Consider the following 16071-nt stretch of genomic DNA (forward strand, 5'->3'; position numbering starts at 1 on the left):
AGGGACGATGGCGCATCGGGGAAACCGAGCGGCGACGCGGAGATGGAGAACGGCGGTGAATAGAGGGGCTGAGATCGGAGGAACCAGTGATCTCAGAAGGTGAAGTGCGGTTAAAAGGCTGGGGAGGGGCGTAGGCGTAACCTCGAGGGTCGGTATCGGCAGCAGGGGACAAATCTTGCCGGCGGCAGTGAGACATCTCGTGGCCAGGAATGCCGCAGGCATAACAAAGGGGTAGGTTGTCCGATGTCTGCCATAGACGGAAACGTTGCGGTGGTGGCAGGGCAGGCCGAAATGGGGTCGACTGCGGTGGATGTTGGTGCGAAACGAACGTGTCTGGGCAGGGACTCCTCACGGCTTCGGCGTAGGTAAGTGGCGCAGCGACGGGAGGCTGGGAGGAAACCGATGGCAGGGCCTCGGACACTTGCTCCTGGGTCACGTGCTGAAGTGTCGAAGTTAGGTTAGATGGACTAGGAACAGTAGGAAGAAGCAGAAGCTGCCGCGCAACCTCCTCACGGAGAAACTGCTTGATCTGGAGCAGTAGCGAGCTGTCCTCTGTTGTAATGCTGAGGCTAGTAACTGTGTCTGTGTAGAGGGTTGCCGAGTGAAAATGCGCTGTCAGCGGAGCTCATCGTAGCTTCGGCTGTGGTCGAATATATCGGTGACAGAGATAACGTTCTTGCCCACAAGCATATTGAAAGCGGCGTCTTCGATTCCTTTTAGGATGTGTTTAACTTTATCGGCCTCCGTCATGGACGCATTGACGCACTTGCAGAGATGGACGACATCTTCAATGTAGCTGGTGTCTGCTCGGCACGAAGTTTGCGTACTGCCGGACGGCCAAGATGTCAGAGAAGCTGTTTTTAAATGCGGTTCAAGTGGTGAAGTCCGATTCATGGTTTTGGTAACAAAGGTGGGCAACGCCGGTTAGGTAGAAGATGACATTGGTAAGTTTCATACTGTCGTCCTATCGGTTATGAGCGCTCACCCCATCGCAAGATGACAGCCAGTCCTCCACGTCGTGGTCGACCATGTCGCTGAAGACGGCTGGGTCGCGCTGGCGAAGCGCACTATGACAAGCAACGGGTGCCGGCGAGGAGCCGGCTGGCTGGTTGGCAGGCATGGGGGTAGCGGTGGTCTTGTTGCGTAGTTCCAGGACGGAACCCCGGCACCCCCACCAAGAAGTAAGGGCCTTTATTGTCAGGAGAAGACTGGTTGTGAAGGCCGGTTAGAGCGTGCAAGGGCAACGTCGGTTCTGCTGGTGTCTACCCACACCCAATTCTCTGCAAACATATAATTCCAGAAATAGAGGACGATAAATGCTAGAACTGCGGAGCGAGAGGGTCCCTCGACCACATAATATGGGAGTGTAGGCAATCCCCAGGCAGGGCAAACAACATTAATAGTAGAGAAGACTGGGAGACCTTGCTCCGGAGCTCGGACCCTGAGCTCCAGCTCACCGCCGTCCGACTGGCTGAAGAGGCCGCCGGGATACAAGAGATCCTGGCCAGCATCTGACGCGACTACCCCATGCGGCCGGATCTCTCCTGATCCTCTTCCCTCAACTGAGGGTATAGGACAGGGGGTCTGGATGAGGTACTCTCATTCTTTTTGAAAATAAATGTTTTTCACTCACTCACTCAGGTGCCGATCGTCTTCCTCTCGTCTCGCGCCGCTCGTCGGTTCTGCTGCTCCGACTGCTAATCATCTTTCTCTTCACAAAATAGGCACGAACAGCAACAAGAACACCGGCAGCGGCGGTAGTCATAAATGGCAACAAAGCTCTCGGTTCCAGCGCTCTGGTCAAGTTTGTGCACGACTGTATGTTGTCCGCTCAATGTCGCAGGCGTTAGAGAAGACTGGCTTGCGTGGCTGCACCAGCATCTTTTCCCATGCTACATCCTGCATTGCTGTAATATGTCTATATACACTATGGGACAAAAAAGGATAAACGTTTTATTTAACTGTGCTAATAAAAAGTAGGCCAAAGTCAACAAAGATAACGAAAACTCTTAGCCGACATCACTGAAGCAAAGCGAAAAAGTATTTAAAAAAAACAGTCGACACATGCAGTATCGGTCGGGAGATCGTTTAAGTTGTTGGATGGTGGAGCTCAAAACATTTATTACGATGGGACAGAAGGCATGTTTGGATCAGGCTGTAAGCAACCGCTCCTTACAAGCACTAGGTGGAGGTCCCTAGATTGGGACTCCAGTGGCAGTGGCCGTCGTCAGGGCACCCACGACTAAGGCTTCTTGGGCCTGTAAGTCGTGGCAAACGAGTAAGATCGCCTCCCAGTCCTCCCGGGTTGGGTTGAGGATGGGGGGAATGGCCGGGTTGGAGGGATAGGCGTACACTATGTGATAGGTTTCAGAAGACACCGCTCTATAGTGCGGGCAGCTGCCGTTAAAGGAGGGGTCAAAATTTTTGACTCCTTCCGAGCACAGCAGTGTATTGGTGAGAAGGCGGAGGAGCCGCTCATCCACCTGCTTAAGGCCTTTACATGGGCGAGGGTAAAGGTGATCTCTACCTAGACAGTAGGTTGTAGTATTTTTGAAGGTTATGGTTTATTGGGTTTAACGTCCCAAAGCGACTCAGGCTGTAAGGTGCGCCGTAATAGAAGGTTCCGGAAATTTCAACCAACAGGGATTTTTCAGGTGCACTGACATCTTACGGTACACGGGCCTCTAAACCGGATAAAAATTGAGTTCATCGGGTGAGGAGGAGAAAACAGCCCGGTGAGAGGGAGTACGGGTAGTTGCGTCTTCTACCTTGTTTCCTCCCAACCCCTGATGAGCAGGGGCTCATAAAGGTAATGGTGTGCGGAGTCCGTATTCCATATGTAATTTTGGTAGATTCGATAGGCTAGGAAGGAAGTGCAGTCGGTTCAACGTGCCGACAGGACCCCGCAAGCCTGCCATTATGTATTTTAAATCGAAATGTGGATGCCGGCTATTGGCCACAGCAAATGCATTCGATATTAGTGAAATCGAGATGAGCGGATGGTGTATGATTAAACTGGCTGAGTACTCACAGATTAAAGTGTATTTTATGAACAGAATAAAGTAGATTTCATGGACAGAAAAGGAATTTCTTCGCATAGACAAACAAGCAAAGAAAGGCACTGTAGAATTTCAGTCGGTGTGGTTTTGGCTATTAGCATGGGAGCGGCCGCGTTATTCTTTTGGAGTTCAGACTGACAATAACTAGCTTCTTCAGATTTATCAAGAAGTTGCATATTGAATTTTGATGCACTGATATGCGTCTTGTAAAGAGCGAAAATTGCGATGAAAATATCGAAGCATCTGGTCAAACGTGCGAAACAATGTGCTGCTTTGTAATGATGAGGAGGTTGTCAGGGCGCTTAAGTATTGATCCTATGATATGGCCAGCTGTGGAAAGCAATTGATCCTATGATATGACCAGCTGTTGAAAGCTCCTGAAGAGGACCTTTGATGCGCAAGTGCCGGCTCTTAAATGATTTATTATGGGTCTGATTCGTTGTATTTAACGATGCGCTACGTTTTGCATAAAAAAAAACAATGCTGCCACAGTCGAAGTTACTTTACTCCACATTTTGGCGCAGAAATTATAAATTACGCTCATAAGTGTAAAGAAAGAAACTTTATTGTGCAGCGGAGTTCGTGCCCTCCCAGGCCGCTGGGTCCCCGCACTACCCCACCACACTCAAACGTTCATGCCTAAAAGGCCCATGACGCTGGCAGCGCGGCTGGTGACGATCTCTTGTATTGCCGGGTCCATGGAGCATAGTGAGGTCTCCCTGTTCTCCCATGCTTGGAGTGGCACCGACCCGCCGGGTGGAGGCGAAGGCGGCCAGGCCAGGAGGATATGAGTCAGGTTTGCCTTCTGTGCAGAAGCATCAGAAATAGCTATAGCGCTTGCGCTTGGCAGCTTTAGTGCTACCTATATACTGAGTAATTCACGAACTGCAATGCTAAATTATGCTAGGGGCAGAGTCTACCTTTCCACCTACTAAATACTGACCCAGAACCCCCCCCCCCCCCCCCCACCCACCCGCTTTCTACTGCAGCACTGAGCTCATCTTGGTGCCCGCGCACTCTGGAAACCCAGGCAACGCGGCCGCCGATTCTTTAGCCCGAAGGTCTAGAAACCGGGCACAGCGGATCTCATGGGGGGTTTCTCACATGAGAGTGCGTGTACCTTCACTGAACGCATTGCGAATGCTCGTGCCGAAAGGCAAATATAGCCACCCCCAACTCCCCCTCCCTACCAGGGAGCAACACCGTTGGCGCAGTCTGCAAACCCGGACAATACCAACTCTACTCTCCCACTACCGACCCATCCCACCTTCCTGCACTCATAACCGTAAAGATGCTTAATAGATATCACATGGCCAAGGTGAGCTTTTTCAAAAGAACGCATAGATAAACCAGAATTGATGGTTTCGTTGGCAGCCGCAAGCAATTCTGCAATATTAGCCGTTAGAAAAAACACGAAAATGGGGAGCTGTGCACCTACCAACTATGTTAATTCCAGCCAAAACGGCAGAACTAGGCCACAAACCATTTGGCGCGTATTCTATTTTTAGCTTTTGTCGGCCTTTGTGTTGTGTTCATATGAGCACAGGAGTGCAGTTCGACGCGGCTATGACGGAAACTAAATTTTATAAACTTGCTACCTATACAGCTATTTTCTTCAATAATCAATCCCTTATTACTTCTTTAAGCACCTTTCTGTTAAGCAACAGGTTTTGTTTTCCATATCAGGCGTTTTTGTGAAATCATGCTACAAATTTTTCCCAGCACCACTGCCACCGGCTTTAAATTCGAATCAACCAATGGACAGGCAACCAGCCCCTTAGCGCATCTACTTCTGGGTGTATCACGTCCCTCTTTTGTCAAACTGCTAGTTATCAGTACAACAAATATATATATATTCGAGATCACTGCGGTAAGCAGCATTAGAGAAAAGCGAAAACAATGACGCCTCCACATTTCAAGTTGCTTTTTTGCGTTCTAGCTAAGCCGAGTGCGACAGATACGTGCTGGATTGTAAGTAAGCAGAGGGCGACACGTGCCGGCGTTCTGGGCAAGCCCAGTGCGACACGTGCTGGTCTTTTAAGTAATCCCAGTGCGACAGCTGCTGGGTTGTAAGCCCAGTGCGACAAGTGCCGCCATTCTAACTTCTAGGTAAGCCGATTGAGCGCAATGAGGTGATCCGCATTGGAGTAATTCGAAAGAATTGACGCCTCCTCGGCACGTTGGAATGTTACTCCCTCAACACCGTCAAGCACACTGGTAACTTGTAACTTTTTTGGCAGGCACATATTTGATATCACACATACAATTGATCATTAACACGCATCGATCAGTCAACAAGTTATATAGATCACTTATCGATCGCTTATCAATTCTTATCGATCGCTCATCAATCAGTCGTTACTTATTGATCGTTTATCAATCACTTATCAATTACTTATCGACAATTACCATTCGTTGTCAGCCATGTATGATTCCTTATCGATAAATTATCAATTCATATTGATCACTTATTAATTGGTTATCAATGACTTATCGGACACTTGTCGAGTACAAATCAAACAGGTAACAATTCCTGATCGATCACTGAATCATTTGAATGTGCAATTCGTCTGTTCCCCTTGACGCATGGTTTCAAACTTTCAAGTTTGGCGCCGCGCGTTGGCTCCGCCCACACTGGCTGTTACATGGCAAAACACGTGGTAAGTGGGGGCGTCACGTGGTACGGCAATTCCAGGTATTCAAATCTCGCGCCACTCCGGCCCGACCACACCTACGTTTGGTCACTTTTTGGGTCTAATTAATTTACTAATCATCCGATCGGAACCAAATTACTTGCCCGGCATCCTCCCATACCGCTTTTATTACAACCACAGTGTTGACGATATATTTTCACACTTAGGTGCAATCTCTGCCGACATATTTTGCGGACACGAAACCACCGACATAGCCTAGTAATGCTTTCGCATTAATAACTAGCCTGTCCCTCATGTAATACCGCTAAGTAAACTATAACAAAACAAATAAAACCGTCGAGAATTTATTGAGGGTCTTTCAGCACTTGCAACAGCTAACTTGTTTTTTCGCATACTACAACATGCTCAAAATTGACATATATAAAAGCTACACCCAACAGTTACTCACTTGTTGTCCGCATGACCACCGGCTCTATCGTTGTCGTTGCTAGAGGAAGATGGAGAAGATGATTACTTTTTAACACCAAATGCCACTTCAGCACTGCATACGTAAAAAAGTATTGAAAGTCGCTAGAAAAGATGCTGATTCTAGCCTCTAACAAAGGTTTTCAGATTTATATATTCACATTATTAATAGCATACAAACATTACCTTAAATTCTGTGTTAGAAAATTCTTTGCAACACCGTTTAGCATTTATGAGAACTTTATACTACCTTCAATATTTTAGCTTGCATTGATCCCACACAAAAAGAGTTAAACAGCAACCTCTTCCCGAATACTTCTATAGGAGATCATTGATGTTTCTCTAGGACCTTAGGTGCGTAGCAAAACAAGGCATGTAACTAACGTAAATTTTTTGACGTAATATTGTAGAGCTATGAAGAATTCATGCCTGAAATATATTTTCCATCTGCTCTTTTGCCTAATGCGTTTGGCTCTAATGGTAATCGGAATAAATGTACCCGCACAGAACGTTTCGTCTCGCTCGGCGCAGTGCGTCTTGTAGCTTAATACTCCTCGCAATACGGTTCCGCAGCTGTGAAGTGCAGCTGCCGCACACTGAATTTGGCACCAAACAAAGAGTAATTTTGATTTACACTTTCTGGCCACAGGAGAGCAACAGCACGGCAATTTTTATGTCACTATATCATAAAAATAGCTTGCTATGATAAGTACAGTAAACTTGGGAAGCCTCTATTGGCTGACACTTGGTGCAGAGATTTTGCATGCTCTCAAACTGCGTTTAGGCATGAATCTCGTGGCGCAGTCTGCCCTAAATAAAATGCTGGTATAGAGCATATCATAGAGCATATTCCTTTGTGCCCTTAGAAACGTGCCACTTTTCTGGAGACAGGTTGCTGCTTAAAAGCACACAACTGTGATTTAGGTGGGCATCAACCGCTAAGGCGGCGCTTACTACATTCAAAACATTTCTTTTACTATTGTAAGAAGTACTTGCATAAACTTTTTCTTATCACTGCAAACTGACACTTTGTATTCGCGAATTTTCTTTCCGTCATGTTTGTTTCGTGATTTTAGCAGCCCTTCGTAGCAATTTCAGTTTTCTTTCCGAAGTGTATACCTGTTGTATTTAAAAACTAGCTCGGGTTGATCAACTGCTAAACCTGCTTACAGAGCTAGAGCTATGGCGTATCGAGCAACTATACGCGCTTTGGCGTCTTTAACGTTGATTGCGTTCCGCACACTGAATAGGCAGCGCGCCCATCTCACCCTGGTAGTTAAATCCCCAACTATAATTACGGGTTCCTTTCCTGCCATCTTGAGGGCTTCGCTGAATATGTCAGTGTGCGTTACATTAGGAAATTTTGGTTACTTTAGTTTAGTTTTATCGGGTTTAACGTCCCGAAGCGACTAAGGCCATGAGAGACGCCGTAGTGGAGGGCTCCGGAAATTTCGACCACCTGGGGTTCTTTAACGTGCACTGACATCGCACAGCACACGGGCCTGAGCTGTATATGCTGAGTAGGTGTAGTTAGCGCTCCTGTTTCCTAAGCGGAAGGAGAGTCACCATAACGTACGAAGAGGCCGTACTGCAGTCCAAATGAACCGGGGTAGCCGTGAAAGTTGACACAGAGTGCGGTCTCCACATCCCGCTGATAGATCTTATAATTGGTTTGTGTGGCGCTCTCTCCCGGCTCCTGCAGGGCTACCACTGTGACATCACGCTCTAGGCAGCACATAGGTCGCTAAGGCAAATCGAGCCCAACCTGGTACAAGCGGCGACTATCGTCGATGTATACGCTCATAACTGTGGCCTGGAATGCTCTCCTACCAAATCAGAATTCGTACACCTCCGGCCCAACCCGAAGTGCACCACTAAAATCGCCCTCGCCCTTCCCAGTGGACCCATCTCTGATCGCGATGAGAAAGTGTTGGGACGCTCTATTCAGTGCAACTGAATGATTGCTACAACCTTGCAGAAGCTGCGCAAGATTGGTAACCAGGTGGGCCGTCGGGTATCTAATAAGCGGTGTGTGGGTGGGGTTACGACGCAAAGACGCTTTTAGGCTCGCCAATGCATCTATAACCAGCCGTATGCTCTATTGGGCATCGTACCTCCACTTGCGGAAATGCGATGAGAACGCCCTAGAGGTGATCCTTCACAAAATCTATAAGCGCGCCCTCCACCTTCTTTAAACGACGTCCAACGAAAGGCGCACTGCTCTAGGAATGGTTTGGTTTTGGTTTTATGGGGTTTTACGTCCCAAAGCGACTCAGGCTATGAGGAACGTCGTGGTGAAGGGCTCCGGAAATTTCGACCAACTGGTTTCTTTAACGTGCACTGACATGGTACAGTCAACGCGCCTTCATCGAAATTCGCTTTCATCGCCTTCATCGAAGTAATTCTGTATATTAGCGGGCAGTAAAAAGCAATGAATCTAAATGAAACTACGGCTTAAATTCAGTAAAGACACGTTATGATTCACCTCTCGAAATGCCTACTACAATAGAAATCTACGGCTAGAAATCTAGTGTACAGAACTTTCTGCGAAATGCCGAAGCCACATTTTGTGAAATATAGAAAAAACATGTCCTGCAAGATTTACTCTTTGAGGGACAGAATTCGCAAAAAAGTTATGGTTGTAGCAGAAAAGTTGGGAGCTCTGCACCTATTATGTATATTCTTGCGTGCGAAAACTACCGAAATGGTAAAAAAACCATGTGCGCATGTTTTATCTATAGCATTTTGTCACCTTTGGTGTCGTGTTTTTACAAGCAAAGGAGCGCAGCTCGACGTGGCTATAACGAAAAATAAATATCATAAACTTGCGACCTTTACAGCCATTTTCTTCAGTCACCAATCCAATAATACTTCTTGAAGCAATTTTCTATTAAGCAGCGACGGAAAGAAACCTATCTGCAAGACTGCATCTAGAATCCCTAATCATCCAGACAACGGCCAACACGCTAAGCAAGAATCAGGGCACGCTACATCATATCTACGTGAAAAGTTTGCGAAAATTCTGAAGCGTATATAACCATCCCTTCTTCTGTGACAGCCTTATTGTGAACAAGGGCCCCGTATGGGATCCGAAACGTCATTTTTCATCTTTTGACTTGGTCAGTGACCCAATTTTCCTTTATGAATAAATAATGCTTCACCCTGACCAGACGGTGTTCCGTCGAACCTTGGACTATATTGTCACGTTGTAGTGACGGCAGTCCAGCGGTCAGGAACACACCAGAAAGACTTGTAAACGAAGCTCTTTATTTGGGCTGACTTGCGCCCTCAAAAGAACTGAATCACTCGGCGGCGGCGTAAGCAACAGGCGTGCTCGGCGGTCGTCGAACTATGAATGCCCGCTGCTCGCAGCATCGTTCAATTTAAAGCCGGCAAGGAAACTTCCAGATAGCAGGACAAGATCATCTACAGTAATCTGGAAAAACCTAGATGCAGCCTTTCATGGTTGCGATTAATCGAGATTAGACTGGTCGCTTCTCGAACACTAACAAAAATGATAATAGCCCTTTCCTGCAGCCTTGAGCGTGAACGAACAAACACTACAATGATACGTGGCATTACCCCCCTTCCAAAGAAGCATCGTCTCGATGCTTTAAAATGAAAATAAACACGGAGAATGCAAACTTCGAGTTCATTAGCATTCAAAATAAGGTTTAAGGGCGATGGTAAAAGCTTCAAGTCTGGCCGTGTCGTCGAAGTTGTCGTCGAAGTTGTCGTCGAAGTTGTCGTCGAAGTTGTCGTCGAAGTTGTCGTCGAAGTTGTCGTCGAAGTTGTCGTCGAAGTTGTCGTCGAAGTTGTCGTCGAAGTTGTCGTCGAAGTTGTCGTCGAAGTTGTCGTCGAAGTTGTCGTCGAAGTTGTCGTCGAAGTTGTCGTCGAAGTTGTCGTCGAAGTTGTCGTCGAAGTTGTCGTCGAAGTTGTCGTCGTAGTTGTCGTCGTAGTTGTCGTCGTAGTTGTCGTCGTAGTTGTCGTCGCAGTTGTCGTCGTAGTTGTCGTCGTAGTTGTCGTCGTAGTTGTCGTCGTAGTTGTAGTCGTAGTTGTCGTCGTAGTTGTCGTCGTAGTTGTCGTCGTAGTTGTCGTCGTAGTTGTCGTCGGAAGTTGTCGTCGTAGTTGTCGTCGTAGTTGAGGCATGGTCTTCTGTTTTCGTCGATGGAGGATCTTAGTTCTTGCGCTCAGAAGCAACCTCACCTCCAGAGGCTGCTTTATTCAGTTTAACCTTCGGGGGCTGGGGAAGCGTCCACGCACTGCGTAGCCTCGGCTAGGAGATATATAGCGCGGTGACGATGGCGACGGAGAACGCGATAGGCGGCTCGGCGATGAGCATCCTTCCCGACGCAAAAAATCCGACTTCGGCTGGTCGCTGGCCAGGTCGGGGTCGTGGGGCGTCGTAAGAGAACCCTCGGATGCCCATTCTCCTGTATGGACAGTACCGGAAAATGTGACCGGCTTCTCCGCAGTGGAAGCATAGTGGGCGGCGCTGGTCGGGTGTTCTCCACTCGTCGCATTTCCTCGGCCGTGTGCGACGCTCGTAGGACGGGCGAGTTGGGGCGAGAAGGCGGGGCTCCATCGCAGCTGGCTAAGTGCGATAGGGGCTTGTGTCCCGTCGTCGAGGTACAGGACGGCGCACTGCTGAGGCGTAAGTCATGGCTGGAGGCTCTAGAGGCTGCGTGGTAGACTGGAGTCAGGTCTTTTGGTGAATAACTCAAAGGGCTGGCGTCATGACTTGCAGGGGTTGTCCGGTACCTGGAAGGCTACCCAGCACCTCCACCAGATGTCACGTTGTAGTGACGGCAGTCCAGCGGTCAGGAAGACACCAGAAAGACTTGTAAACGAAGCTCTTTATTTGGGCTGACTTGCGCCCTCAAAAGAACTGAATCACTCGGCGGCGGCGTAAGCAACAGGCGTGCTCGGCGGTCGTCGAACTATGAATGCCCGCTGCTCGCGGCATCGTTCAATTTAAAGCCGGCAAGGAAACTTCCAGATAGCAGGACAAGATCATCTACAGTAATCTGGAAAAACCTAGATGCAGCCTTTCATGGCTGCGATTAATCGAGATTAGACTGGTCGCTTCTCGAACACGAACAAAAATGATAATAGCCCTTTCCTGCAGCCTTGAGCGTGAACGAACAAACACTACAATGATACGTGGCAATATTAAGCAGCTAGTTTTGTTCGCTATTTGAGGCCTTTTTATGAAATCATTGCTACAAATTTTTCCTAGAACCGGTGCCACCGCCTTTCACTTGGAGTCAAACATTCGAAAGCCGACCATCCCCTCAGTGCATCTGCTTTCATTTCAATTCATTTTATTACCTTAACAATCCACGAGCGGTATTACATAAAGGGTGGGTACATATATTTGAAGGGGGGGGGGGGTATGGTGCTTCTGGGTATATGAGGCCCTTCTTTGTCAAACTGCGAGGTATTTGAACAACAAATATGTATTTTACTCACCTGTCCCCATGTAATCCTCTTTGAAAAGCTTTTAAGTGCAATATATTCAAGCAAATGAAAAGCATAATGAATTTATATATTTTGAAGGTTCTTTCAGCGTTTGCAACAGCTAACTTGTTTCCTTGCATAGAAGAGCATGCTCAAAATCCACATATATAAACTATACGCAAAAAGTTACTCACTTGATGTCTTCTCGACCACTGGCTCTGTCGTGGTTGTGGCTGGAGGAGGAGTTCGAAGGTGATTAGCTTTGAACGCCAAAGCCCATATTAGCTGCATTGTGCACGTCAAAAAATGGGTTTAAAGTAAAACAATAAGGTCCATCGAAAGTCGCTTGACAAGATGTTCATTTAAATATCCGAGCATATTTTTGGAGATTTATATCACATTAATTGTAGACTACAAATATCCGCTTGTCCTTAAGGGTAACGGAGTGGATACCAAGAGACGGCAAGCGTAGTAGGCGGCGGCAGAAAGTTATGTGGGCGGATGAGATTAAGAAACTTGCAATACGGAGGTCGCAACTGGCAAAGGATAGGGTTAATGGAGAGACATGGGAGAGGCCTTTGACCTGCAGTGGGCGTAGTCAGGCTGATGATGATGGTGATGATGATGAGAAATATATTAAATTCTGTTTTCAGAAAATTCTTTGCGAAACCGTTTTGCATTTATGACAACTTTATTCTGCCATTCTATATCTCAGCTCGCATTGATGCCACACAGAGGGATAATATTTTGAAGTTCCCTCTAGTTATTCATTCCTTAAATTTGATAGGACTGGAACTTCCTTTCCGGATTTATCGCCATCTCTTGTTGATCATGTTCCAGTATGGCCTTAGCTACGCTGTAAAACTAGGGGTGTGACGGAGGGAAATTATTCTAGCTAAAATTGCGCAGCAGGAAAGAATTCAAGCCTGAAAGATTTTATAGCCACTCCCTTCTGTAATGTCTTCGGCCCTAATGGTATTCAAAATAAATGTACCGGCACAGAACTTTGTGTCTTGCTCGGCAAACCGAAGTAGAGATTCTTGTGGCCTAATATCCCTCGTATTACTGCTCTGCAGCTTCACAGCTGCCGCGAACTGAATTTTTCGCCAAACAAGCAGTAATTAATCATCGCCATACACATAAAGGCATGCATGCGACTGCTTATATAGTATACGGCTCTCTGGGAATCATTTAACCAAAAAGAACAACTGGTAACGGTATGTGGCTTGCAATTCCATGAAGTATTTTTTTCCGGAGAATAAGTGCTCCTGTCTTTGGCTGCATTTCAAAGTTTGCGCAAACGTGCTCATCCAGGATGCGTCACGAGAGAAACCAATGCACTTTCTCCAGGACAAGTACTACCGGTGTGAAGGAAATAGAACCTATCAACTGTGCCGACAGCCGAAAGCGCTACGTCTTGTGTCCCCTGGTTATAGACTCCTAAGATATTCATGTCAGTATCCGGCTGTTTGACTGTCTCTGCTTCTTGCTGTATGTATTGCAACAGGCTTTGTCACCTAACTGCTATGTAGCCTAACTGTTACTTAACTGCGAATGGCGGGAAGGGCCGCAGCTCTATTTTGCTTAATGTCGGAGACTATCTTCTGCAACTAATAACGCTTTGCCGTGCAGAGTCTGCGAAGAGTTATGCTGAAGCCCGGAACATGCAGAGGTGGGCATCTACTGTATCCTTGCATGTGAAAACCACAGTAATCTGTGATTCGCCGATGACATTGCCTTGCTCAGTAACTAAGGACCTGAACTGCAAACCATGATCAATGAGTTACAGGAGGAGCAGAACCATGGGGTTAAAAATTAACACGCAGAAAACCAAAGTAATATTCAACGGGCTAGCAAAAACGCAGCAGTTCGCAATTGGTAGCAAGGTACTGGAAGTAGTAAGAGGATATGTCTACTTAGGACAGGTAGTGACCGCTGATCCGGATCATGAGAGGGAAATACATAGGATACTAAGAATGGGGCGAAGAGCATATGATACGTCCTCTGAGATCATGAATGGCAGTTTGCCAGTATCGCTTGAGAGAAAACTATACAACAGCTCTGTCTCACCGGTACTCCCCTATGGGGAGAAACATGGAAGCTAAAAACGAGGGTTCAGCTTAATTTTAGGACAACGAAGCGAGCCTTAGAAAGAAAAAGTATACCTGTAACCTTAAAAGATCGGAAGCAGGCGGAGTGGGTGAGGGAACAAATGCGGGTTATGACATCCTAGTAGAAATGAAGAGGAAAAAATGGCCTTTGGTAGGGCATTCAATGCAAAGGCAGGATTCTCTCTGGTTCTTAAAGGCGCACTGGAGAGGAATCTGAACTTGTCTTTTTGCCGCGGGAACTAGATGTACACGTTGCGAGCTTTCTTAGAAACCTCGATTTATTGACCTGTGTGGCCAATTTCCCCAATTAAATCGAATTAACGTCCGGCTCCCGCCTTCTTTTTTTAATTCTCCCCCGTACGGTGGGCGGAGTCGAACAAAGCGTGGAGTACCTTTCACCCAGTCCCGTGGCGGCCTGCCGCTCTGCCATCGGCGGAGTAATACGTAGTAGTCCGTAGTAGCAAATAGTCCGCGCGTATTTTTATTTTTGCGGGCTTATTTTGCGGCTATATTATCTGCGAATGAAACTATTTATTCATGGAAACATAAAAAACAAAATAAAGCGAAAGCAAAGCCTCCACGGAGCTGGCTGAAAGGCACTTCACGCGTTCTTCGACTCCGGCCACCGTACGGGGAGAATTCAAAAAATAAAGGCGGGAGCCGGATGTTAATTCGATTTAAGTGGGGAAATCGGCCACACAGGGCAATAAGTCGCAGTTTCTAAGAATGCTAGGAACGTGTGGATCGAGTTCCCGCGGCAAAAAGACAAGTTCAGAATCCTCTTCAGTGCACCTTTAACCCTTTCAGGCGCCATTTTTTGTTCTCACTGAAATCAATTATTTTTTCACCTAAGTAGTATATCCAGGCCTCAAGAAAGGGAATTTGTTAGTTTTCGAACGTGAAAGACCAGCAGGTCAGTTCTTACAACGATGTCGAGAATTCCGTACAAAGTGTCAGATTTGATAGAAATAATAACATCAAAATGTTCTCGTGTGTCGGGTAAACACCCTAGGGATCATGGAATCGCTTTGTGTTTCGAAAATTCACATCACGCTCTAAATTGAGCAAAAACAATCGATGTTTTCACTCGCGGCAAAATCTGTCTGCACAAAAACGGCGGACAAAGTGCTAGCTAGCTCATTCTTATGTAAAATAATATTTACTGCATTTGCTACATGGTACAAAAAAAGCAACTTATTTGCAACAAGAAGGGTACTCAATTTGACTGAAATAATGAAATCACTGGTAAGTGCTCCGGTTTCTGAGAAAAAGCTGTAAGTTTGGCGCTTACACAATTGTGTACAGAGCGCCTGAAAGGGTTAAGGGTAAATGAATGAATTTTCCAAGAGAAGGCAAGCGTAGCAGGGGGCGAGAGAAAGTTAGGTGTGCGGGTGAGATTAAGTTTGCCAGGATACGGTGGCTGCAACTGGGAAAGGACGGGATTAATTGGACAGACATGGGAGAGGCCTTTGCCCTGCAGCGGGCGTAGTCAGGCTGATGATGGTTAAAACTACCGAAATAGGCGACAAACCATTTCTCGTGTATTTTATCGTTTGCTTTTTGTCGCGCTTCGTGTTGTGCTTTTACAAGCACAGGAGTGCAGTTATTATTAGTCTTTATTATTTCTTGAAGCAACTGTTTATTAAGCAACAAGTTTTATTCTAAATCTGAGGCCTTTTTATGAAATCATTGCTATAAATTTGTTCCAGCACTGGTGCCACCGCCTTTCACTTCGAATCAACCATTCGATAGCCAACCAATCTCTCAGCAAATCTGCTTCTCGGCACATCAGGGCACTCGTATGTCAAACTGCTAGTAATTATCTGAACACCTACTATATACTTCACTATCGTGTCCCTTATGCAAAACTCCTTGAAAGGCTTTTAAGTACAAGTAAAATCAAAGAACCTAAAGGAATCATTCATTTTCATATCCTCAAGGTTCTTACCGCATTTTCAACAGCTAACTTGTTTCTTGGCATAGTACAACATGCTCCAAATTCACATGTAAACTATTAGCAGAAGTTACTTACTTGATGTCTTCTCAACCAACGGCTCGGGTGTTGTCGTGGCTGGAGGAGGAGAGAGATCATGATTACTTTTTTACACCAAATGCCAATAATGTAGCATTGCGTTAAAGTAAAAGGTTAAAGTAAAAGATTAAAGTCCATCTAAAGTCACTAGACAAGATGGTGATTTAACTTTTTGCGAAAAGAATTTTGGAGGTTTATACATTCACATTAATATAGGATAGAAACATTACTTTTAATATCTGTTTAATCAAATTCTTTGCGACGCCGTTTTCCATTTATGGCACCATTAT

The 16071-nt window shown here is 46.3% G+C and overlaps 1 protein-coding gene across 3 annotated transcripts in view; it reads right to left on the bottom strand.

Annotated features, from left to right (window-relative positions):
- Positions 1-3733: 3733 nt before the first annotated feature.
- The window catches only part of LOC149338780 (uncharacterized), a 42207-nt gene continuing 29869 nt past the window's right edge, over positions 3734-16071 (bottom strand). For 2 of the 3 annotated variants that reach the window (XM_089547787.1, XM_089547785.1), the window contains 3 exons: positions 15782-15820; positions 11833-11871; positions 6162-6254 (listed from right to left, as the gene is read on the bottom strand). In XM_089547787.1, the coding sequence (XP_089403913.1) occupies positions 15793-15820 (28 nt within the window). In that variant the 3' untranslated portion in view covers positions 6162-6254; positions 11833-11871; positions 15782-15792. Of the gene's footprint in view, positions 3865-6161; positions 6255-11832; positions 11872-15781; positions 15821-16071 lie in introns of those variants that run through there. The other variant, XM_089547786.1, reaches the window with a different exon arrangement.

Source organism: Amblyomma mixtum, chromosome 6 (assembly GCF_055824585.1).
Source record: "Amblyomma mixtum isolate Tamu chromosome 6, ASM5582458v1, whole genome shotgun sequence".
NCBI lineage: Eukaryota > Metazoa > Arthropoda > Arachnida > Ixodida > Ixodidae > Amblyomma > Amblyomma mixtum.